The 26707-nt window shown below is 35.0% G+C and overlaps 1 protein-coding gene across 8 annotated transcripts in view; it reads right to left on the bottom strand.

Annotated features, from left to right (window-relative positions):
- Positions 1-26707, bottom strand: part of CACNA2D1 (calcium voltage-gated channel auxiliary subunit alpha2delta 1) — a gene marked incomplete at its 5' end in the record, with an annotated part of 394641 nt that overhangs the window by 51442 nt on the left and 316492 nt on the right. For all 8 annotated transcript variants that reach the window (XM_080363990.1, XM_080363991.1, XM_080363992.1 and 5 more), the window contains 4 exons: positions 659-727; positions 3673-3762; positions 5345-5394; positions 7471-7549. In XM_080363990.1, coding sequence (XP_080220116.1) covers positions 659-727; positions 3673-3762; positions 5345-5394; positions 7471-7549 — 288 coding nt within the window. The remainder of the gene's footprint in view (positions 1-658; positions 728-3672; positions 3763-5344; positions 5395-7470; positions 7550-26707) is intronic.

Here is a 26707-nt window from a genome sequence, read left to right as displayed (position 1 = left end):
ACTTCTGCATATTTTGACCTGAATGAACATGAGTATCACACCAAATAGACAGTATTTTACCACACACTGTAAATCATATTTTAGGTCTGATTTTAAAAAAGCAACATTTGGGTTTTGTGAAAAGGACATAAATTAATTCCCTACCAGACTGTAATAGGGATAGGGAGTTGTATTTATTTAATACTTAGATTTTAAGTACACTGTGCTATTTTCTATTATCATTACAAACAGCTAATTTAAAGTCTCTACATCATTGCATTTTACCTTGAAATGTCATAGCTTCACAGACTTCTTATAAATATATCTGAGTTTCCTTTCTTAAAATGGCCTGAATAGTATCATCATATGCTCCCCGTCTATTGAGCACTTAATACATCCCCACTGCCTCCATGTAACAGAGATAGATCAAGGGATGCCATATACTGACACTCAGAACTACAAAAAGGGTGATCTGCATTTTCTTGTTCCCAGGAGGTTATCAGGCAATTAGAGATGACCCTTTTGTTTCTGATATAGGACACAAACTGTAGAAAGCTCTATGGAAATACACACTTTTCAAGGAGTCTGGCATTAAATTTAATACAAATAACTGTTGTGGGGTTTTTTTGCTGTTTGCAGTTGGTTTGTTTGTTTGTTTTTCATTTGAGTAACAGCTTACTCTTTTGTCATTTTGTTCCTTTGTTAGATTGAAGACAGGTAGAGTTCCTGTAATCACAAGGCCCAGCTCCTAGAAAATAATCACATACAGAGGGGAGAAAAATAGTCTTTAGTTAAGTAACAATTATCGAACTATAATATATTAGAACAATCCAGCCAAACACTAGATTAGAGCACTGAGTTTTAGCTTGAAAAAAAGAGAAGAAAATAATACTACTTCATTGATTTTATGCACAGAAAGTTAAAATTACATTTTTTGTGTCCATGTGTTAGTGAGAACAATAGATTGCTTTTTAAATATATATGGTATGCAACAATTTAGGACTTAATAGTTAAATAAAAAACAAATGTTATGAAAACATGTTTACAGCTACAGTTCCCACTATACTAAAAACTCTAGATAGTATGGGCAAAAAAAAAAGAACAGAAAACAAAAAATAAAAGGAGAAAGCAAAACCAAACTCAGAGATAGTAAATAGGTAGGCAACAAATACATACAGGTAAAATCAGTAGAAAAATCCAAGAGGTAACACTACTACTTTCATACCATTTCTACCTTTCAGTAGCTTGCAATAATGTCCATCATCAGTTCTGCAAAATCACATTGACTCTTCTGGTACTGAGGCAAGGGATTTACACTTATTTGGGAAGATATAAGAAACTTGGTCTTTTACAATTTAGACTGAAAATAGGATTCAGAAAACCATACATTTAGGTAGCCTGAAAGGATCTGTTTTCCATATGAAATTGTCCACAGGCAGATTTCGACCTTTTTTTTTTTCTTTTTCTAATGTCGGTTTTTAATTTCAAATTTCCACCCCCTCCACAGACACTTACTCCTTCCAAGTAAGAAATCGTATTTCTTCTCTGCCTTTGTTTCATTAGAAAAAAATAAGCTAAAATACTTCACTAAACCGCTCCCATGAAAACAGTTCTCCATTTTCCCAGTCTAGTAGCACCTTTTTGAATTTTAAACCATCCTTCATGAACTTAAGTTTGTGTATAAAATGAAAGGTGGTGAGATCAGAGTTAGTTACATTACCACAAGCAAGATGAAGAGAAGGAGAAATGGACATTTTATGAGAATAAGAGAACTAAGAAATGGAGATTAATCAGTAAAAAAGAGAGAGGATCATATTTTTAGAAGTGGCATTGAAGAGACATATAACGAAACAGGAAGGGTATGTGTGGTGGGTAACACCACCTCTTCCCCCAAAAATATAGTTAGAGAGGATAATAACTGCAAATAAATTACGACTAAGTGGTAAACTTAAAAGTATCTGAAAATTCTGAGAATATATTGCAGAAAGTGATGCCAGAGTAATACCAGAACAGAACCTAAAGGAAAAGGGCAAAAAAAGAGCTGTGAGCTGCCACAAATACATCAAATTATTACAAGCAGTCTTCAAAGACAGCATCAAATGAAAGTACCTCTTTAGGATTTCATAACCTAAACTTCAGTTCAAATGTGGCCTCAAATATGAATAATAAACTTTGCATTATTTTAGCCTTAGCCTCAAACCAGCTTCTGAACAGTAAGATAAAAAGGATGGGACAAAGTCTGGCGAGGCCCAAGTAGGAGAAGGACGAGCCCCACAGGACAGAATTGCTTTAGGGAATTTAAGATAAAGAACCAGTATGACAAATGAGTCCCAATCCCTGCTAAAACCAAAAATCCAGAAAAGGCTCCGGAGTGGATTAGATAGACCTGTGCCATTATGGTTGAATCTGTGATGAGCAGGCCCACAAATTTCAGCCTGCACTGCAACAGTTTATCTTGGATTTGTCTTCACTTAAAAAATATATTATTTAAAAGAACATGTCATACTTTTTATATATTTATATGTCTGCATACACACAAATACCTATATACACAGATAATTACTGATACACAAACATAACACATGAATGCAGAAAAGTTTGAATGAAAGACTTGAACGAACCTACTGAAAATATAAAACAGTACAACAGAACTCTGCAGGTATCACTCATTTTACTTAATTAAAGAGATCCCTTTGTATCATTAGTTACAAATTTGGATTTGGATTTACAACAGAATATGTACAGAACTTATGAACTTTCCTTATAACATCCTTTGTGTTTCCAGCAAGTACCTAAATAGTATCCAAGAAAACATGGTTAATGAACTTCTGGCCACTGAAATTCCAAAGAAAAACTGTTTCCTTTATGTCATGCTCAGTGTTATTCTGAGCTGATACAAATTTAACAGCAATGCTGAGTGATGGTCAGAAATGAATTTTGACATGACTTTCAATGACCATGTGAACTTGTCTAAATACATGATTTCAGATGACAACTTTGTAGTAATTTTTGCCTAGATAAGAGTTCCTCGGAAGAAGGTTATGTAGACCAATGGATTAGACTGCTGCTAATAATACTTTGCATTTCATAGTTTTCTGAATATGTTTGTTTTACAAGACTGAAGTGATAAATTCAGCTGTAAGCATTCCACGTATCTCTTTGTTTATTTCTCCATCATATACACTGTCCAAATAAAATAATCATTACCTTAAGCAAGCAAATAATTACAGTATCTATGATAGTTTAGAGATCCGAGTTAAAAATCTGTGCAAACACCCAATAACATTGACAGTTTTCTGTCTGGAATACTTAAAAGAAAAGAAATAAAAACAAAATAGAAGTCCACCCCAGGGACACGACCTCTAGCGCAGCACAGGTACAACAATGGAAATCTACTTTATTCTGGTTTTGTTTTGTTAATTTCAGGATGGCAATGGCCTACACATAAGGATAAATTGCTTTTCTCTGTTAAAATTCAGGACACTTAAGAGGATACTAGGTGCAAGTAATGACCAACACGTTAGAAATAGCTTTTAAGAAAATTACTGTATTGAAGTGTATAGATGCTGGAAATGTAAGAATATTATGTTTGGAACTGTAGGAAATTAAGTCCTTAGGACTGTGGAAAATGGACCCCAATAGCTGCTGATTTGATAAGTTTCTCTCTTTACTTGAGATAAATACAGATCATACCAGTGCATCCAGATAGACGTTTGTCCATTGGACTTGTTTGGCTTTCTCTCCAGCTAAAACCATTGGTCTTCCCAAAACATCCAGATATTCCTGCCAAAAAGTGTAATAAACTCATCAGAAGGCAGTTATTAGAGCAAGTCCAGAAAGAGCATAAAAAATAAACAATAATGAAATAAAACAATGAAAAGACAAACAAAAAAAAGGTCAAATTCCCCAACTAATACAGCAGCAGTATTTAATTATTTATTTAAAATTATACTACCCAACAATTTCATCTTCAGTTTGCAGTATTTACTGCCAAGGCAGTTCCTATATTTCAGTTACATGGACCTTACATATCCATAACCACTGCTCTCTTTCCACAAAGTGAGAATTACAACTATTTCAGTTCCAAAATTAATTGCTAATGATATAATTAAATTACAAGCAGATTGCAGAACCTTCAACCCAGAAGAGAGAGTGGGAGACGGAGGTTGAGTACTGTAGCAGCGCCTACAGCAAGAACTTGCATAACTTCTATTGAAACAAAAAAGCCAGAGTTTTAAAACCTAATAACTCCTGCCTTCCTTCAGTCACGAAGTACAACTAAAGCTGGTGAGCTTATGAGATGTCTGACTTCTGGTCTGGTTTGGGAGTGGATGCAGTCAAACTTCTTTCAGTCTTCAACCTTGTCTATTTTATTTGATCATATTAGGGATATTTTTTGCCAGACACTATCTGGAAGAGTTTAACAGAATCAAAGGACTCTTACTCAAGCCAATAAAGGACACATTTTCTGGCAAAAAATGTTATGCTTGGCTTCGAAAGGACAAAGAAGTGCTGTGATATTTCTCTGCTTTTCTGGACATGTGTGTACATGGACTTTCAGACAACTGAAAAGAATACCTGCTCATCTACATCATCAGTTTGGATCACACGATAAAATTTCAGGGTCCTGTGCCCTTAATTATCAACATACATGGCTGCTAAATCTATCCTGCATCCTTTTTGAAGAAAAGATGCAGTGTCCCTCCCAGCCTAGCTCGATCAAGCCAGGAACCTCTCCCATGAGCAGGATTGTACCAGGTCACTGTTTCTGTAGTAGAACTGTGCCCTCACACACATTCACAGCCTTCTCCGCCTGATACAAACCCTGAGGATAATACTGTAACTATGGCAGGAGCCAGACTATAAATGTCTAGACAGGCTACAAAAAATTACTGGGTTTATAGAACTTTCTAAAAAAAAAAAAAAACACCATTGCTGTGTTTCAGGAGGGACCCTGTAAGGTCAGGGGGAAAACTGAGCCCAAAACGTAATCCTTGTGCAGAGAAGGTCTGCAGGACACAGATCTCTCCAAAGGCTCTGCTGTGTGACCATGATCAACCTGCTTCAGCCAGCCGGACTGGTACCCAGGCAAGCTGCTCTGGGCCAGCTGGCCAAGGAAGGATCACAAGGATCACATTGTAAATTGGCTCACTGAAACTACTAAAAATAAATAAATACGTTAGAGTACTTCAAGAGAATAGTACTTCATATGCAAAAGAAAGTCTTAGTTTTTCTCTCTATTCTAGTGTAATGTATCATAAAATTCAATTGATTCAAACAGAAGTGAAATTAAACATACTTAAGAACAGAAACTACTCCACTTCTTCATGTTACAACTGTATCTGCATTTGGCCAACACACTTACCTGGGTGTTTATTCTTATGGCTCCGATAGATGGAATTTCATAATAATAACCTAAAATTTGGAACAGAAATAATATCATCTTACTATAATAAAGTAATTTCATTTAGTTTGTAATTTCTAACTTATTTTTATAAAAATTATCACATATCATGGAATATTTTTTTAGTACGTGCCATCACAACGCATAGCTACATATGATGGGTCCCCATGCCATATAGGCCAAGCTAGTTACTCTAAAGCATTGAGAATATGAAATATGTATCTTTGTTGTTTTTAAGGCTGAGATAGTGTGCTGAATTTGTACTGCTGAATTCCCAGTTACTCTGATGTGCAAGTATATTTAATGGTCATTTTAATACTCTACGACAACAGTATAATTATATGCTGAATACATATAGGAATTCAAGTCTAGCTGCAGTCTGCCACAACAGTGAAGTACAGAGTTGTAGAAAAGATGCAAAAATCAAGCTTGTATTTCTTCTAACTAGACATCAGAAAGGTCTTCATTCATCATTGACTATATCCCTTATTGGTTCGAATTAAAAATATTGCCCATATGAACCAATAAGACTGAAAAGACAAGTACTTTCAGACAGACATCCAGTTTCAGACCAAACAAGTTTTAAGTCAAATTGCAAGGGACTGAGGAGGACTGGAGAGCTAAGAGTACCAAAGTTAGTCGCTTACTTTGCTGTAAGCAATGCATGACTTGATAATAGATTAAAACTTTTAATTAAGGAAAATTTAAACAAAACCTTGCTGCTTTGGCTATGCAAACAAATAATCACATCAATTTTGGAAAGAAGATTATGATCATTTTGCCTCGATAATAAGATGACATAGGTGGTTATGCTTTAAGCCAACTGGTCCTCATTTGTTGTAAGACAATAGACTTCACTACACACAGTATTTTGAGATACAAAGACATTAGTTGAACATCCCCCTTCAAAAGAACAAATGTTGATTTTCTGTAATTATCCAACGATACTATCTGCTCTTCATGAAGATGCAGTATCTTCTGCATAACTCGTCAGCATCCTGAGAGATTCACGAGTCTATGGTATGTATGCTATTCATACAGCCTATGGATTCTTCTATATATTTTTTTTTTTCTGTGTCTATATCTTTCCTCTTTCATTCTTATCTTCAGCTTATGTTATTCTCATGCCCATAACCATATCTTCTCCTCCTTCCCCAGCAGCCTTAATTTTCAAGGCCCTTTGTAATCTATCCCACCTCTAACTTCTTGTTTGTTACTGATCCTTAAAATATATCTGTATTTTCAGGCAAGCCTGGCAACTTCTTTGTTTAAAATATTAAACAATATTGTTTGATAATTGCTCTATAGTTTATTTATCTGTATTCACCTCTTACCTCTTGTTCCAGAGTTATACTCTAAGGTATTTGAGACACCCCTTTCTCACATGCTTTTAAGATATTTCTGACCACATTTTTCACATTAGGAGAAGCATTTTAGTTCCTTACTTTTACCTTTTTTGCCTTTTTTGGTTTTTTTTCCCTACATAAAGAGATCAGGAAAAGCAAACAAACAAACCAAGCCACCCGAACCAAAAAGATGTAACACGCTCTTAGAAGCTAAGAAATAACAGCAAGAATAATTTTGATGTTTTCATCAAAAAAGGGAAAAATAATGCAAGTCATCTGGTTCCTTGTAAGTTTTGGAGAAAAACAGAAAGAAACCCAACCAGCCAACTAACCAAACAAAAAATCCCTTTGTCCAGACCCTTTAATATAAAACAGCTTTGCTTAATTTCTTATCTGTCATCAGTTCCATCTTTTCATAGATGGCTGTTACAACAAGAATTTTCAAAACTGAACCATAATATCTTAGTATCATTATTACAAAAAGCACTGTGATATTTTTCTTATAATTCAAAGTTTTAAATAAAGTAACCAGAAATAAATATGCAGGCTTATTCTTTATATACACATTTATGCACACACACATTAATTCATCAAATAACTTTCTTGAACTTTTATTAAAAGTACAATAAAGCTAAAAATCAGGCTGAAAAAAGAACTATAATTTTTAGAAAATAATAAAAAAAAAAGATATTGCCTGTCCAAGTCTTTAGCAAACAATAGTCTCAAATGAAAACACGGTACCTTTATTTTCACAGGCCATCCACTGTATGGGTCCTTTGTCGTAATTATGTTGACCAACAGAAAATGTGAACACACGTACCTATGCAAGTTGAAAAACAATGCATATAATGTAACTATTTGTCATTAATTAGGTGTGAGTCTCAAGTTAAAAAGACTTCTTTTTCCTACATTTGGACAGAAAAAGAAAATGGTGAATTTTCCTTTTTTTTTTAATCATGATAATAGATACCCTTTTATTATCATATTTTATGTATTCTTATTGTTTGGTCCATGAAGTAGAACTCAGGAAGAATGTTCTCTCATACATCTTTCATACTTTAAAGCTCTTCCATTAGTTACTGTCCTGTTTTTTGGTCCTAGAGTGGTAATGATAACTCTTCAGGTTTTCTTAAATTAATTGACATAATCTCCTATCTGTATTAGATACTCAAAAGGAACTAAAATGAACATATGCATGGCAGCAGAATTCAAAGCAATGCAAACCAGGGTTTTTTAGGATATAAAATAATTTGAGGAAAAGAAGATATTTTCAGGTAATACAGAAAACAAATTATCATTTTGCTTGGACTTTTATTCTTTTTCATTGAAACCCACTGAATTAGTTCAACAGAGTTCCATAAAGGGTTAAGCTTTTGATATTTCACTTTAAGCTCTTGATACTCATTAAAGCTATATGTTTTATAAGTATAATTCTATTCTATTTAGCCAATGCAACTTCAACCTATCTCAGTAACTGAGAGGAGCCATGGCTTCAGAAGAACTCAACAAATTCTATCAAAGTTTTAGACTAAAAGCGGGATTCTCAGCTGAAATAATTTTCCATGTGAACTCTCTGATTTGAATAAGAAAATTACGACAAAAATTGGTATTGCTGTAGAAATTGGTATTGCACATAGAAAAATCACAAATATATTTTAGATTCTGGCTGATATTTTGCTACAAAGCTGGGTGTTTCTATAAAAGGTGGGAAAAATACTTTCCCAACAGCTTTAATAAGCTGTTCTCTGCTCTCACGTCCCTCTGAAGGAATGTTCAAGGACCAGACTGACTTTGCTTTTCAGGCATTTCTTTCTTTTTGGATGTTTAACTTTACTGCTTCACTTTACAAATCACAGATGACAACATGAAATCAGAATATGAACACCTTTCTGTGGAACTTAATAGCTACATTTAAAATTAAAACATAATACAATTAATTTACATGCAGGCTATAACTGAGTAATAAGGTAAGTTTTTCTTTAAATAATATTCTGAATATAAAATGGCAGATAGTCCTTGTAAACTACTGCTTATTGCTAAGTTTTAAAAGTATTATCTATGCTAACAATAAGATTATTTATCCCATTCAACTATTACCTAAACCTTTATTCATTAAATAAGGAACAAAAATTGTGTGACATAATCAGAGCTTATATATTAACCAAAAGCTGTAGCAATAGCTCCAAATCATCAGTCAGCAAGTAGCAATTGAAGAAACTTTATTAATGTTGACCCCTATATGCAAGGAGGGAGAACAAAGTTTTGTGCTTGATGTCATTTTTAATTAACAATACATTTTGATTTGCTTTATCCATGCAAACCCTTTGTTTCTGCAGTTAAAAGCGGAATTAAAACAAGTACACTACTGCACTGAATGCTGATTGAGATTCTTGGGCTTTTTTAAATACAGACAAAAATTGAAGTTTTTCAATAAAACTAATAAGACTATACCATATAAGATCATTTCTCAGTAATCAGTCAAGCCACTTATAGTTCTAGTTACCCAGACATGTATGGGAATGACTGTACATGTGTGATGGTCAAATTTGTTCTCGTAGTTCATATGGAGAGAGATAGCTGAAAATTATCTTCTATTACCTTGAAAATATCAGTAGATAGTGTAAACATGACTTCACCTGATATGTCATCACCTCATTTGTTAATACTACATCACGTTGTAAATTCAAGTTACATTTGCCATCCTCTGTTTGTTCTTGACCTCGTTTACAAACTGTCAGATGTAACTCTTACAGTAGATCTTTCTGTTTCTATTTAATTACCATCTATTTTTCCCAAGCTGAATATCGCAATGTTATTTTCTATTGGTATCTCTCAGCTCACAAGGTTCGTATCTACTATACTCCTGTTCTCTTTTTTGGACTCACGACTTGTCCCAGTTTGGTGTCCACTAAACACTTGATTCAGATTACATTCTTCTCAAAAATTACATGGCAATAAGAGAACCCCCATTGAAAGTCACTAGTTAGATAGCTGAGTGACCTGATGTCTCTTTTGGATTAAAAGTAACTAATTATGTTGAGACAGTCTCATGTGGGTTTGTGTGTGTATAAAACTCAAGTCAATTAGACTGGACTGTCTAGCATTTGATCTCAAATATAAAAATGAAACACTGCATTGGATTCAAGTTGCAAAATGGTATGTACTTTAGAGAGGAAAAAGTAGCACGTTAAATCTGCAACTAATCTATAAAGAATTTAGAATTTAAATTATTGACAACAAGCAGAGGACAATATAGCTGATTTACTGTTCCTTGGATAATTAACAGAGATAAAGAACAGCAATGAAAATCAGAGTTTTTAATTGTTACTTGGTTTGGCAAGAGGATGGAACATTCAAAAGAGTTTTCTTTTTCCTATTCTCTCATCTGGAATTGAGTAGAATGACAGACCAGCTGGAAAAATGAGTCAGCAAGTCAAATTAAACAAGCCAATTTTAGCAAAAAAACATGCTCTGCACTAACATTTTCTGTGACAGGACACAGAGTCAGCCAGAAAACTGAGATGCATCTGTCTATACCTCTTCCTTGTAGACATCTGTCCAAAGAAGACAAAAGGTGCTTAAACTAGAAAAGACAGATTTAATTACATTTAATAGGGAATTTATGCTCTTGGAGCAACTCAGTCAGACACAATGGATATGAGCACCTCTCCCTTCGCCTGTCCCTCCTTTCAAGTTTGCTTTCAACCAAGAGAATTTCTGAGTAGAAGCAAACTGCCAAGTACTCTTTGATCCCAAGGAGTTGTTTTCCATCACCACTGAGCCCTGGTTGTTTCTTCTCTGTGCTTCTCTGCAGCCTCTTAGACTCTGCATACACTGCAGGTCCCTGGCTCCTTTTGCTATGACTCTTGCTCTCTACCATCTACACTAGCAAATGGACACTTCTGTCCCCCAAACCATTTCACATGGAAAGAGCAACCTTGCCTCTATACAAAGGAGATCCATTTATTATTTTCATAAATAAACAGAACTTTCCAATCAGTAAAAAACAACAGAAGATTCAGAAAAGTAAGTAGGAGCTGTCATGCTTCCTAATTTCCAATGGGATTATTCAAAGTAAAGTCCTTCTAGAAAATTTGTACCCTTAGAATGGAGAAGAAATAGAGATAGGCACCAGCATGCTCTGCCATCCTGGTCAGATACAGTACTGAAATCTGAGAGTACAAGTCCAAAACTGTGTCAGTCCTGTCAGGAATATATCATTTGCTGCTAACAGGTAGCTAGTTCTCTGTGTTTTTCAGATTCTGAAACTAATCTTGGGGACAGAACACAACATCTTTTATTCTTTATATTATTCATTTACAGTATATAGTAGAGCAATATACTTATTAATAAGTAAAACAAGTACAAAATTAACATAAGGACAGGCGAGGAGTGGCACAGGCTGCCTGGAGAGCTTGTGAAGTCTGCGTCCTCTGGGGTTTTAAAGCCCAGACTAGATAAAGCCCTGAACAACCTGGCTTGATCTTATTCCTGACATTGGACTAGAGATCTCCTGAGGTCCCTTGCAATGTGACTTACCCTAAGAACCTATGAAAGGCATCAAAGAAAAACAAGCAAAACTCCAACTCCTGATCAGAAGAAGTGCCAGACAAAAAAGAAAGCTGCAGAAAATGGATGAAGTACTGTATTGAAGAAAATACTGTCCCCTAATTATATAATTAATTTTATTTTCATTTTTTATTTCTCTCTAGCAGAAAAAGCTCATAAAAATCAAGGTGAATAGGAGGATTCTGACTGCTACAGATATTAAGGGATAATGACACTCAAGAGAGTTGTGATAAAAATGAAGAGCTGCCCATGAAAAGGCTGCTTTCCCTGCAGATCTCAGTCACTCTTTACCTATCTTATTTCATAATTTTGCTATTGGAATAAAATAAAGATTAAATTAGACTCCTCCTTTGGGTGTATCACGGTATGAGTATTACAGAAAATTGACAGCTTAAGTGAAGTTGATTCAAAGTGGTAACTAAGCACAAAAATCACCCTTGCTGCTTATACCACTGCATGTATGCATAGGCAATCTGCATGAGACTGTGACAGTCTTAGAAATGGCAGCCACTCTGCAAGTGGTTCAGAGTGGATGAAAAAGCATATTTCTTGACAGACAAATTACTTGTCTTGAATTTTGTGCTGCTGCAATGAGAGAGCTCTCAATAGTCATTTCCGTGCATCTCTTAATTAGTGTGTTTAGGAGGAGATTAACCAGCCTTTGCAATCAGATATCAAGATTAATAAGATAATTTACCAAATACAATTTATTTACCAAGCTACATGTAGGCAAGAGGAATCTCATAATTTTATGTCTATCATGTAAAAATAGCAAGACTGCATCTTTCTCTAACACTAGATAAACAAAATTACTGAGATAAAAATTGATCTCATCAAATCCTGCAACTTCAGTGTTCGTAATGACAATATGATTTCAGAGTATTTTAATCTGGCCTTTATAAGTGCAGGTAAATATTTACAGATAATCTCTTTTACTATAGACAAAAAGAAGCTGTGATAAAGGAGAATAAATAATTCAGTATTTCCAGCATGATCCAGGAAATTGTTTTTCTCACTAATGTGTTTATGGGTTATCAGATATGATGAAAAATTGTTTGTGGTTTATATTTAATAGGTACACTTCTGAAATAAGAGGACAACCTATCAAGCCTACTTTTCTGAACAAAATCATAAAACTGCCTTTCAATATCCTACTATGCACCCTGCCTTCTAAATCTATTGCAAGCAGAGGCTTTAAACCACTTAATCATTTTGGTACTTTTCTGACATAGGTCTTGATGTTATGTGGTTTTCAAGCTGCCACAGTTAAAACTGTGATTGCCTTTTATCCCTTACTGTCTTCACATCTGCGGGCAGAAATCTGAAAAGGATTTTGGATTCTGCTACAGACTGAGACCAGAAGGCATTTATGACCAATTTGAACTGAGAACATAACTTCAGAGGATGATCAGAAAACCCTGTGCACTAATTAGGAAACTACCTAGGATTAGCCAAGAGGAGGTACCAAGAACAGAGTTTCACCTAAATTCTGGTCCATAATCTGTCATGCTGAACTGCTGGATTCAGGACTTCCATGGATACATTCCTGATCTTGTTAGGTTGTATCTATAAAAGAGTGGGGTTTTTGTTTGTTTGGGTTCTTTTTTGTTGATTTGGTGTTTTGTTTTGGTTATTTATTTTGTTTGTTTTCTCCCTTTGCTTTTTAGGAGAAAAAGAAATACAAGTTCTGTGTATAGCAGGAGGGATAAGACTCACAATGATGTGCTAGAGGGAAGTTTTTGGATCCCTTAGTCTGTCTGTATGCAGTAAATAAAATGAGACATAACCCATTTTCTTTCTCAGGCTATGAGGGCAAGCGGCACAGCATGGCTCACATTTCTATAGCTAAATTATGTTGCTTTCTTCCCTCCCTGTCATCTCCCCCCCCATATTGAGCGATCTCTTTATAAAAATCACTTGGGAACAGGCCCTGGCCCATGCTATCCCCTGCACCGAACCCAAACGTTGTTGAGTTGATTGCCACAGGCCAAGAACCATACTGTTGGGTCTGTTAAACAATTAAACCATATGGATAATTGTGGACATTTCCCCAGCCTTCACCCTGGCCTTGGATCATTTATTAGTATGGATGCAGCTGTTTGATCCACTTATAAGAGTAAAGCTGGTTTTCTCATGACAGACTGAGTAGGACCCAACCATTTTCAATATGACTGTGGCAGTGGTGCCTCCAACTTTTAAATGAGAATTTAATGCTCACACAAAAGAGGTCTGAGTTTACATTTCTTAGTTGGAGCAAATGCATCACTTCCACTGCTCTGAACACCGGGCTCTAGAGATTTCTGAAGTTGGAGATTTCAGTTTTTGTCTCTTAGGTTGCTTACACATTTTGCCCTTAACAGCAACTGGGAAAACCAGAGAAGACCTAAGCAGCAGGGTATGAAGCCTAGTTATGGGTTAAGGTTGTGAAGTCTTAAAGGTCTATAACTCAAAACACGGAATTCATAATTTTATGACAAATTAGGAAATATCAAGAAGGCATGATACACCAACTGAAATATATCAGCTTTTAGTTTTGATATTTCTGGCTGCGTTAGGATCTATTTCTTGCTGTGAGTACTGTCCAAAAATATGGGTAGACTTGGGAAAATTGAGGAGAAAAATATACAGGGGAAACAATAAAAATTAAGCTCTCAAATACTGAGATGCAAAGATAATGTTAGGCTGGACATCTTTGAATTTATAGACATGAAGAAAATATGAATAGGTTTGATAAAACACCTACTTAAATGTTTTCATAATTGACTCTCTATGCAAGGCATGTAACTATGCAAGTAATCCCCTTGACGTCAATGGAAAAATGCTTTAATTGAGGCACATGTTTAAAGACTAATTGAGCAGGTCCTTGGAACTACTTTTCTAGACACTTATCCACAATGAATTATTTCTTCCAGGTTTTCCATGTATATTTGCAGTCTTCTCTATCATTAATATCTTTCATTCACTACAATTCAACCTCGAACTTCAAGCTGCAATGATAACTTATGAATTCACAGTCTAATTACAGTCTATGTAATTATAGTCTAATAAAGAAAATAAATAATGACATTCTCAAAATTAGCTCACATCACAATCAAATGTTAATCCTTCTGTCTTAAAATAAAAAGAAAAAATAAGTTTGTTACATATTAGGAGATTATTGGAGGATCTAATTTGCTTTGGATATGATTCTATACTCTTACTATTGGGAAAATAGATCCAAGACCACTGATGTGTGATATAGTTATATGCAATTATTCTACAAAAATAACTAAAAACTGAGGATTATACCTTACGTTTTCATAGCATATACATACAACGAAAGCTGCATGTTCACTGAAGTCTTTAAAGTGAAAGCCATGAATCCCTGAAATGTGTTTTGAGAATTGCAAAATGTTTCAAAAATTAAAAGAGTGCTTTCATCCAGCTTTCTTTGTTTCCTCAGAAAGAAAAAATATCAGCATGAAAATGGGGGTATTTTCTAGTGCTGAGGTTGAAAACACCATTATGCTTATCATATTGAAAAATTTCATAACTAACACTCTCACAGAAGCAAAAAGAACCCAACCAATTCAGTGACACTGTTCTACATCTTCGTAGTGCCACCTTGTGGGACTGCAGCAACTCATTCTTTGCTCACAAAAAGGCCAGAATGTGGTGCCCCTTCCTCTTCTACTCTATGGCTAGAAGTATGAAGTTAAAAATCCCCTGCTGATACCCACTAATCTACCTCTGCTAAATTGGTTATAATTAGATAAATGGACTGCTGATCATGTGGTCTAAATCTTTTCCTCACTTAGACTTAATCTTTGCTGAGTCAGAAGTATCACACAAGTGGAATTATTGTATTCTGCATGCTCACAATAACTTCATGTAGGAGTGGTGAAGATTTTAATCTCAACATTTTCTAGGTGTAAGTGTAAACCAGTTCTGGTTTGTTAACTTTTTATAGGATTAGTCTCAAGAACAGCAGTTAGAGAAAATACATGCTTTCAAAAACACCGGTAGGACTTCACAATGATGTGCTCGAATTTAAGTTTGAGAGTCAATCTGGCTGTGTCTGTCCTACCAAAAACTGGGCCTTGGCCCACTCTCCAGCCTTCTGAGCAACTATGGCAGCACATTGCACATTCATGCACAAAAGCTGAACCTTTGCTCCTTTCGTCTTCCCTCTTCCTTGCTACCCCAAGAGCAGCCCCAGCACCTTGTCTGGGAGTGCACCAGCTGGCAAAGGCTGAAAACCTCCTAGCACTTAAAATCTACAAAGGATTGAAGGACAGTGGCCAAGCTCATGGTCGTGGCTCCATACAACTTACTAATATAAACGGTGCTTTAATTCAGATTAATAAGTCTCTGACAGAGTGTAATGCAGTTTCTGTATGTTCAGCTCGCCCTGCTGGAAGGCAGAGATGGATTTTATCTGAAAAACCCCAAAACAGTCCTCAGATAGCCTTCTGTGATGCAGATATGTGGCTGTGGCTCAAAGGATGCTGGCGCACTGGTTGCTTCTCCTGGGATTTCCACTGAAAGTGTCATCCTCTCCAGAGCACCCCACACCACCTCCGAAATAAGTGTAAAGCACTCAGTTTGGATCAGTGGCTTTCCCAGTCACTCATCCTGTCTCCCAGTCTTCAGATGAAGAAATTACACTGTAATCTTGTTAATATTTCAGCTGCTGAATGTTTTACTTTGACTATCTGTTTTACTCAGTTGATCTGTTTTCTTCCTTGGTCATGTTAATAATAGAGTTTCTTTGTTGAAATAAAACCCAACTCAATTTCTCCTTTTCCCTAAGCTGCTTCTCTCTGACACTCAGCATTTAGCGTTCCCTGGAGAAAAAGTAAGTTTTTACTGAGAGTTCCTTGTAAATTGGGTGGTTCATATCGGGAGTCAGACAAAGTAGTTGACACAGTAATTCCCTCTGTAGTCTGGATTAAAAACATTTTGGGCGTTTCTTTGATAGTCAAAACATTTGGAGGCAGCTGAGCAGCTGGAAAGGGCTAGAATAATTAAAGAGATGTTTACTGTTCATATTGTGACACTAAGCCTTCTTTCTTTTTATTTTTGTACTCCCTCCATTTTTTTGCTCTAATTATTCAAGTGTGTATAGCATGGAAAACACTGACTGAAAGTAAATGGTTGCAAATGCCTAACAGTTGTATTAAAAGAGGGAAAAGCATGGGGAGAAAAGGGAAGGACCATTGAAAATTCTCATTTCCAGCAGAACCCATTTACAGGAAATATTCCTCTCTGGAACTACTAGTTATAAAAAGTTCACGTCCAATTTTACAGAGGCCTGATCTTCACAGGAACATGACAAATCTAAATGAAAACTATTTAGAGAACCTGAAAAAGGATTTGCCAGCTAAACAGGTGAAGGGACTTTTGTCCATGTCCATGTGCTGTTTCTTGAACATTGACCTGGGAACAGAACAGTATCCTCAAACCACCTTAAAAGAGGAAGATTTAGGTATGAAAATACTTCAAGTTTAGTTCCCTTTCCTTTTTTTAGGAGGGAAAAACATTAATAACTACTGGGTAACAAAATAGAAACTCAGCACTGCCATATCGGACTGTGCTCAGGGCAACCTGACCTTGCCCGTGTTTGCAGGCAAGATCTTCCATCAGTGACCCAAGCAGGCAGTGCTGATGCCTCTTGTCACCGTTTGGCAAATGTCCCAGTGTGGCTGAAAGACCGAGTTTTATGTGCCATCAAGTAATAGAGAACATCCTTCACAGTTAGCAATTAATGCATCACTGTGCATGCTCACAGATTGCCCTTCTTGCCAAAATGCACCTGAAATCTCAAGATGTCTATGAGAAACATTGTGTATAGAGATTTATACATACCATCTCTTCTATGGATGGTTTAAAAAGAAAAAAAAAAATCATGAGACACTTCACTCCTATACTGAATAATAGAATAATAGTTATTTTTATTTCTTTTGTAATCAGGTAAATAAACTAAATATTCAGAAAAAAAAAAAATATATTACTCCTACATGCAATCCACAGGTAAAACAACCTGGGGGGGTTTTCTATAGCCCTGGTGTGTTTCACAGTTTGTAACAGAGTTTTCTTAGTAAAACTAGATGTACATTTTCCTTTCCCACTGGCTGAAAGAGCAGAGAATGTATTATTGTTGAATCACCATTTAGGTGACAAGATCTAAGCCATTTTTCAGTCTATGATGTACGTGAATTTTAATAATCTTTCCCAAACTCTGCCTTTTAATTGAGGAAAAAAAAAAAAAAAAAAAAGTCTTCAGCCTTATAAATATACTTCTTACAGATATACTTATTACAGACAAAATATTGCCTTAGAGAGTTTTGACTTTGCCTTGCAAATTCTTTTCTTTCCAAATAAAACAGCATCTACAGACAAAGTTTGCAACAGAAAGAATTCAGATTATCATTGCTTTTCCTATCTACATGTAGGATAGAGAATACAATATGACCAGTCTGCATTATACAATTCATCCCCTGCAAAGACATGGCTTCATCAAATCTTGTGTAAATAAGCCTAATTCTTTGTTGTTAAAAAGATGCATTTTTTTAATAATCCAGAATTTATTTGAATGAATTTGCAGGTTGCACTCCAGGTTCTTTGGTCAGTATGGATTAAATGTCTTTTTCACATGACTAACAGTGAGACTATGAAGCACAGAATTCCCACCTAAGCCTGAATACATCATTTTGAATTTGATACAAGGCTAACAGGAATATGAATCCAACTAAAATGTCTTACTTCAAATAGAAGCTGAATATAGAAACAGAGGAATGGAGACGCATAATAGGCTAAGTATACAAAAAACTTCATATGGGGACTGATTCTGTTCTGAAAAATAACAGACTTTTTTTCCCCTCCTCTGTTTTTTAGTAATGAGACTTATTAAAATGTTTGTGAAAACCTCAAGAGAAAATAATTAAAAGCTCAAACTTGAATGTCATCTTCCATAACCATGCAAGTACAAGTTTCATTTTTCTATTAAAGACATTGTATTCTGTACAGCACATTCAGTTCTCTATATTAAATTCTATGCTGCATAGCGCAAAATATTAAAGAATGTGACTGTGATTTCCTGGAGATACGACAGAGCAGGTTTTGCCTTTTCTTTTAGACTAATCAGGATTTTGAGTTCAAGTAACCTTCTAAGTAGAGACTGTAGTATTTTCTGTTTGTTTCTCACGAGAATACTCATCCCTTACTTGAAAGATTAATTTTTTCTTGCTTTTTGTCAAAAACAAAATATGTTTTGCAAAATGCCATATAAAAATAATTAATTACACATAATAATTCCTACTCTTGATAAGATTTCTCAGACAGTGCTCTTTCATCTCAGGTACTGATGTTCTTTCCTAAAAAACAACCCTTCCTTACAGTGTCTGCAGCAATGTCTCATATTTTACATTTAAGTTGCACGGGGTTTCTACTTGCTTAAGTGAAGTTTACAGTACACCTGTCCTTGTGTTTTCTCATTGTCCATTTCATATCCCTTTCCTCTGTTATGCTTCTTGAATATATAAGCTTACATTTCTCATTATCTGAATGGACTGTAACTTTGTTTCTTGAAATTATCATTTCCTTCTTAACCTGTTATCTGTTTCTGCTGCTGCAAGCATAGAGCTTGTGTTCCCATCTGCTTGTTTCAGCTGTTACCTGATTCTCATGCCTACTACAAAAAATCCCATTCTGTTACTCCTTCCTTTGAACCCTAGTATGAAGTCTCCTACATATTTCTGCAAATCTTTTCATTCAAATATCTGAAACAATTCCAGTTACTAAGGGACTAATTCTTAACCAATGCTCAACAACCATCTATCAGTTCACCTGAGCAGCATTAACAAATTAAGATTACTATCAAGTTTTAGAGTTACTTAATAATAGTTTATTATTTTAAAAAATATATATATTCATTTGTGCCAGCTGCATTACATTACTTATTCTATTAAGTGGACAAAACCTGCAGTTTATTCCCAGAAAGATGCAGTTTTATACCGATGTTATAAAGCTAACATTTGGAAAACTCCAGACTCCGTGAATACACGAATGTCAGAATTGTGACTATATAATAAGTAACTTTATAGGAAAAACCTCTCTAATCTTCATAATTGTATTTTTTTTCTTGTGTCCACCTTTGCTTCTCTATCTGCAGAACACTACTCTTAACTTCTAAACTTTCTCCATTCTTATCTTTTAAAATGAATGGGATTTGCAAGTCTCTCTTACATGGCACTTACAGAAGAACAACTTACAGCTTCTCTGTCTGCTACTGCACTCATTACAGTCAGTTTTTTGAAATATAGCTCTTCCTTCAATAAACACCAGAAGCATAGAAAAATTATTTATAACTTTAATAATATAGGTTCATGTGGATAAAGCATTATGATGGAAGGCACAATTCTTGAATATCTTGTAGCAGAATAGGAAAATTTATAGTTCTACAAGACACAAAAACCAGTTAGATTTATTTCTGATTTTGAAGGAGGAGTTGACTGAAAATGTAGAAGAAACATCGTTTGTGTGAAAGATCAAGACCTGATTCTCATTTCAAGGGCAGGAATGTACAACAGCAGTAAATCAAAGATTTACATTTCAAAGAGACAAATGCAGAGAACTAGCCTGTTAAGTGTTGTGGGAAGATAATCTGAAGAATAAAGGCTTACAAAAAAGCTGTCAATCATGAAGGAGAATACATGAGGAAGACATGAGGAAGATATTTTTTCAATAAGGATGGTAAAATACTGGAGCAGGTCGCCCAGAGTGGTGGTAGATGCCCCATCCCTGGCGACATTCAAGGCCAGACTGGATGGGGCTCTGGGCAACCTGATCCAGTTGAAGATGAACCTGCCCATAGCAGGGCAGTTGGACTAGATGACCTTTGAAGGTCCCTTCTAACTCAAACTATTACATGATTCTATGATTACAAGAAGAAACTGCTTAATGTAACTTAAGATTAAAAATACTTAAAAAATCAAACACGGAAAATGAAATTGAAGGATACCTGTAAAAAGCAGCACTATGGGGAAAAGATTCAGAGCAAAGCAAAGACCCAATATAGTTCAATAGTGCAAAGCAGTTTCAAAAAGACAAGTTATATTCTACAGTGCATGGAAAAAAAGTGTCATATAAAATACTCTGTTCTCTTGATACCACTTATGTTTCTCTAACTCTTCAATAGCATATTTTAAGAAAGGTGGAGAGAACTTCTGGTACACAATGGGAGAGAGAATAAAGAATTAGAAGAATTTAAGATATAACTAAGGAGAATTTGGAAGAAATCAGTTTGTTCCACTGAAAAGACGAAAAGTTCAATAGCTGGATGAGAGTATCAAAATAAAAATAGTTCCCTAAAATGTAAGAGGAAATGTCCATGAGAACTAATTGTTCTCTGTAATGAATGTAAAATGAAAGGGAAAAAAATCTCTAAGCTTATTTTGCCTTAAGGAATTTTTGGGAAAGCTTTATAAACAGGTAGGTGTTGAAAAAGAAAAATGTAAGGAAGCTGTGGAATTGGATATTTTAAATAAAACGTTACATAAACATGGCCCAGGTATTAAATTGCTCATTGCAGAAAGTCCCATTCCTCCAGTTCTTGAATTACAGAAGAATACAATCAACTAACACTGCATTTCACTGCAATCTCAAATCCATAAGAATGAGCATACAGTTAATAATTGGAAACTCTGAGACAAAACCAACCTTCTGATGTCTAACCTCAACCAGTTATGCCCTGTGTAGCATTTTGTTTGTATAAATAAGTAAAATGCAGTCTGACTCTCTTGCTTTCATCCCCAAACAAACGTAATGTTCTTTCTATATTAAGAAACATTCTATTCTTTTTTCCTTAATTAATCATTTTATGCCATCTGCAGCATCAACCTCTACATGATACCCTGAATCAATCACTATTAATGTTGTGGTTTGGAATTGAAGATCTACAAAAATAGAAGTATCAAATAGCCTCCTTCATGCCAAATTTGAAGAAAATAAGCTGCTACTTTGGTTTTATGTAACAGATACTCATGATTTTAATATGACCGATAAGGTCACTTTTCAACAAAGCTATATTAAAACTTCCATTACCTTTCTACAGTTCTCAACACCACCATGTGGATTTTTATCTTGCACAGTAGATAAAAATACCATGTGGATACCCAGATGGATTCATGCTCATAATGAAACAGCAGCCTATAGAGAAACTCGGTATCAACACATATATGCGTGTGTGATAGCTGAAACAAAAAGTAGGTGAAACAGAGAGAAGAAATATAATGGATGTGACTTCCTTATTGAAGCCTTAAAGGAAAAACCTTAGAGGTGATGTTACACATTCTAAAGATAAAGGGGTCAGGGAAAGGTAGTGAGGGAAAGGCTGTGGCAGAGTCCTGTAAACGAAAAGCATTCTCAGGGCATCGAAACATGTGAGCGGCACATCAGTTTAGGAGATGATTGCTGAAAAGACAATATATAGACATTTTTGAAAAATAGTATCCTAAAAAAAATCACTGTACTCCTATTTCTACTGAGCGAATAAGACTTCACACACCATCAGGTAACAGTGGTTCAAAATTTAGGTTTATGGAGAAAAAATGTGCCTAATATAGTAGTGAAAAATAAATTCAAGAAATTAATATGATATTACATGGTTTAAATAGCTTATTATTGTGCAACTTGACTATTATTAAATATATATGGATAATGAGTATCACAGAAGGAAGACTGCTGATAAGGAATGTTTAAATTCATTAATGTAGGAGCCTTAATCTGTCTTAGGAACTCAGAAGCTGGGGCAGTGGATATGTTGCAATCTCTTCATGAATAAGCGGAGCTAAAAAGTGGGTAAGAAATAGATAATTTGCCTTAAGAATAAGAGATATCTTCAGTAAGCAATCTAATAACATAGTTTCCACTTTCACTTGGAAAGAAAAAGGAATGGATTGTGGAATATACAAATACTGACCCAAGTTTCACCCAGAATATTTTAGCTTTACCACTTACGCATGTCACCGTACATATGATGAATTAAAATTAACAGCTGGAAGATGACACACTCTTAAAACAGAACTGATTAGAGAAGGAGCCAGGGAGCCAATTTAAGCAGCTAGCGGGAGATTTCTTCTACATGGGATTTCCTGGACCATCCCTCCAAGAAAATTCAGAGCATAAGGGGACTATCAGCAGGAATAAGAAATATCTTAATGCCTGCTTGTCTAAAGATCACAGAAGGCTCATGCAGAGGAGGTCTGAGAACCATCTATAGTCCAGAAAGCTTAAAATTTTATCTAGGAAACTATGCCACATGCCATTCAGATATAAACCAGAATTTTGCTGGGGTCAACCCTTAATTTAATTACTGCATGTTATATCCTGTGTCACAAGTCTATCACACATTCAGAAATGCAAGAACTGTTGGGATATGCTTTGACAGCTGTTAAGCTTTATGCAAAGCTTATACTAGTGTTCACAAAGATGCTGTTTCTTGATGAGAAAGATGCCGTTTCTATTTTCAGCTCTATAAGCAAACCCCAGAAAATCATATTCATTCAGTCTGACACTTGATGAGAATCCCATGGCTTCACCTCAAGTGGAAATGTCACGGGCTTTTCCAGCGGTCATTTGTAGTCAGGACTAATGTTTTCAGCCTTGTCTGGAATGATTCATACACCATTGACTACATTAACACCATCTTCTTTTTAGTTATACTGACTTGCAGTTGTGCAATAGTGGATTCAAACCAACAAAGAAAATATTCCCTCCTTTGGTAATGACAGTGGGAGGTAATTTCTCCTGTTTTAGAAGAAAGTTTTGCAAGTGCTTTCTCATAGATACTTCATTTTATTATATCATTCTATTGACATGCTGAATGTGTCCCATTTAGTCGCTGTCAACTGTAAGCTTCCCAGTGGAGTTCCATCAAGCTGGAGCCTTCTCACATAGCACCTCCCACCACTGCAGCAGTTCCATGCACACCACATACAGGGATTTTTGAATAGAACAGAGTTGTTGGAAAACTCTGTATGCCATTTTCTCTCAAATGATATTGTCAGAAAAATCTAGACAAAATGAGGTTGTACTCATCATAGCAGATAACTCTGAGGGAATGGGACATGAGACCCACTTAACAGTTTTCCTCCTATCTGAGGGGTCAGATTCTCTGATCTGAATTGTCCTGCCTGTGTGGGTCAGATCAATTCACCTGACCCACACAAACCTCTGTTATGCCAGGAATCTTCAAACAACTAAAAGTGCATGGAGTATGTTAAAGGTCTTTTCCTACTCACATAAGTTGAGCAATCCTTCAAAACACAGATTTCATGGTGCACAATTTGCCCCAAAGTGCTGTAATTAGTTTTCTATTTTCAACCTGAATTCTAAATTCTCCGGATGAAGAACACCTATTGAGCATACATTTCAATTAAATTTATATTGCTGTCTTCAGAGAAGCCATCTGTAGTATGAGTGCAAATAAAAGGAACATTTACCACCCTGATTTCAGAAATTTAGTGTGTTTGTGGTATTTAACACATTTAATGCGAGTGCCCCAAATGTCACCATAAAGGTAAACATGCCATTTTTTAAATATCAAGCACAGCATGGAGTAGCAAGATGTGACAATAAAATCTAACTTTATAAAGGGGAAAAGGCATGTAAAGGTGAAACACAACTGTGATTTTCCACTTCAAGCAGGTGAAAACTAAGAATGTTTCTCCTCAAAATTGTTAATATAAAGATATTATTTTATATTAATTATTATTATTTATTAATTATTACTTTTATAATTATAAAAACTTCGGTTTTATAATAACCCTCAAATTCATACTTTAAATGAATTGTAAAGACAGAAAGCTATTTTAAATATACCTGTATGCTTTTTCAAACAGATGAAAACCCCAATTTCAGAGGACAGTTTTCCAGCCTCTAGATTCTAGGCTGCTCTTCTAGTACTTCCTAATTGTTTATTGTATTTTTTCACTTCTTAGCTTGAAGGTTGCACTAAGGGCACTGCAAATAAGTGTACTAAGTCAAGTCATCTGATGAGCCAAACTTATTGAAGCTTCTTTCATGCCAAGGAATTACAGGGTAACTGACATAAAGAAGAAAATACTTTTAGAACTGAAGAAATTTTACATCAGGAAGATGAAAACAAGGATTAATAGATTTGAATGAATGGTCTTTTGTTTGTACGAGGGGGAAAAAAAGTAAGTTTACAACAGAGTGTATCTAAGATGGGAAGTGACTGTGACATAAAACAAAGATTCATCTTTTATATACTGTATGAAAACACAAAGAAAAATGTTCAAACAAATGCAGAGCAGGCAAGAAAAGACATCAGCTCATACATATTTATACCATGAAATGCTACTATGCTAAAACATGGAAAAGTTTTTAACACCACACTTGTATATATTGAATAGTCTCTACAAATGATAAGTATAAAATTTGTCTTACATTCAATTGGCTACTTGGAAAAAAAAGAAATTATAATTAATAATTAAAATATGAAGACAAAATATCTAGACATATCTCACCATTTAAATGAAGGCAGCCTACTGTGTAATTTAAGAAGGTAACACCATGCAACTATGACTTTACAACATTAAAAGTAGCTGTGTTTTTTTTCATGTTAGAATGTGTCTGTCAATTATGTTATTATGTTCTACTGGATTAAGATTAACATTAAATTACACAAAGATGGAACAGCAGGAGAGTTTACATGTCATCATTCTGGAATCAAGTGTAGTCTTGTAAGGAGACCGTGACCACAAGCATGTTTTGTATTAGTCTTAATTTTAAAAGCATTAGAATGTAATGAAAGATTGTTGGGGGGGGTGGGGGGAAGTGTTATGATTCCTAAAAATGAATTTACTGATTCAATCTCACTAATCTCACTACAAGTTTTTCAATCATAAATTTCCTTTCAATACCACGAAGTTTCAATATCACAAAGATTGTTACTGATTGAAAACTGTAAGTAGAAAGAAAATGGATCTTCAAGTTATACCTGCAAAAACTTTCTTAGGATTTCTTGTATTTCTAAAGTCATCTTGGGAAAAAACAAAAAAAAAAACAAAAAATCAAACAAACAAACAAAAAAAAACAAACAAAAAAACCCCAAAAACAAACAAACAAAAAAAAAAGGCAACCAAAAAACCCAACAACAGAAAGGGATGGCATTTAGCAACCCAGTACTTTGTCGGACAAGTAACACAATATAAGTGCTTACTAAGATTTAAATTTGTAGATACAGAGAACTTAAATCAAGTGTAGGAAATTTCCCTTGCATTGCACCTGCACTGCATTTAATTATGTAAGAAAATATACTGAAATCATGAGAAATCCATACAGTGATCATTATCACCATTATACATTTGTTGCATGCAACAAAACCCCCAAACCCTCATTCACTAGAGGGAACAAGAAAATGAGAGTGCATTGTATTATATATAGCAGTATATATAAAACAAATCCAATTCTTAGCAGCGTAAGTGTACAGTATTAAAGGATAGAGTAAAATAACTATTTTAAACAAGTATATCTAAATATTCATTTATTATATAATACTTCAGAGAATAAGCAATCATCAGGCATGATGTAAGACCACAAATCTCAGCACTACAAATCTCTTTTGGTGATTTGGACTCTATATTGTACTATTGTACTATATATTGTCCTCCTAACACAGCAAATTAAATCAAAAATAATAAGAAATTAATCATACATCTTCCCCCTTATACACGTATTTCCTTTAGCTGATGGCTTTTGTTATAATAAAAGCCACAAAGTCCACATTTGAGGAGGAATCTCTGCACGTATTTTCAGAATGCAGCCATGTGTGTCACATCGCAAATCGTTATGATTTCACTTCTTCCTTGTAATTGTCAGTTTAAAAAGTACTTTCAGCTCAGACATGAAGATTAACTAAACCCCAGCACATCATTCTGTGTGAAACACTATTATAAAGTAGGCACAAAATGATTATTCAAGGTCACTGGGTGAATCACTGGTCGAGATGGAAATTGTGTCTTGCATTTTTAGTTGTCCTTTCTAAGGGATTAATTAAAATATTTGAGGATTTGCAACAAAATACTTCCATTGCTTATACATAAGCATCCATGGTAACTGTTAGAGTATCTTGGTGAATTGTGATCTAACTTCTAGCTGCTTTTTTTGAAAACAAAACAAGAACACACAAAAAACAGGTAGAGGTACATCCTCAAGCACTAGAAGAGTAAATTCTCAGTTGTAATGTGAATCAAGCTCATATTTAGCTTTAATTTAGGAAGCGATTAATCTTCTAAATATAATGATATGCACTGAAGTGTAGCAGTAGACAATTCATAAAGCTGTTTTATTTCACACACACACCTACATTTTTGCATTTTTACATCTATAAGTATGCAAAAGTCAG

The sequence above is a fragment of the Nesoenas mayeri genome (assembly GCF_963082525.1).
Source record: "Nesoenas mayeri genome assembly, chromosome: 1".
NCBI classification, from domain to species: Eukaryota; Metazoa; Chordata; class Aves; order Columbiformes; family Columbidae; genus Nesoenas; species Nesoenas mayeri.
The sequence above is the reverse complement of the archived record's forward strand: the minus strand, read 5'-3'. Positions and strand labels throughout refer to the sequence as shown.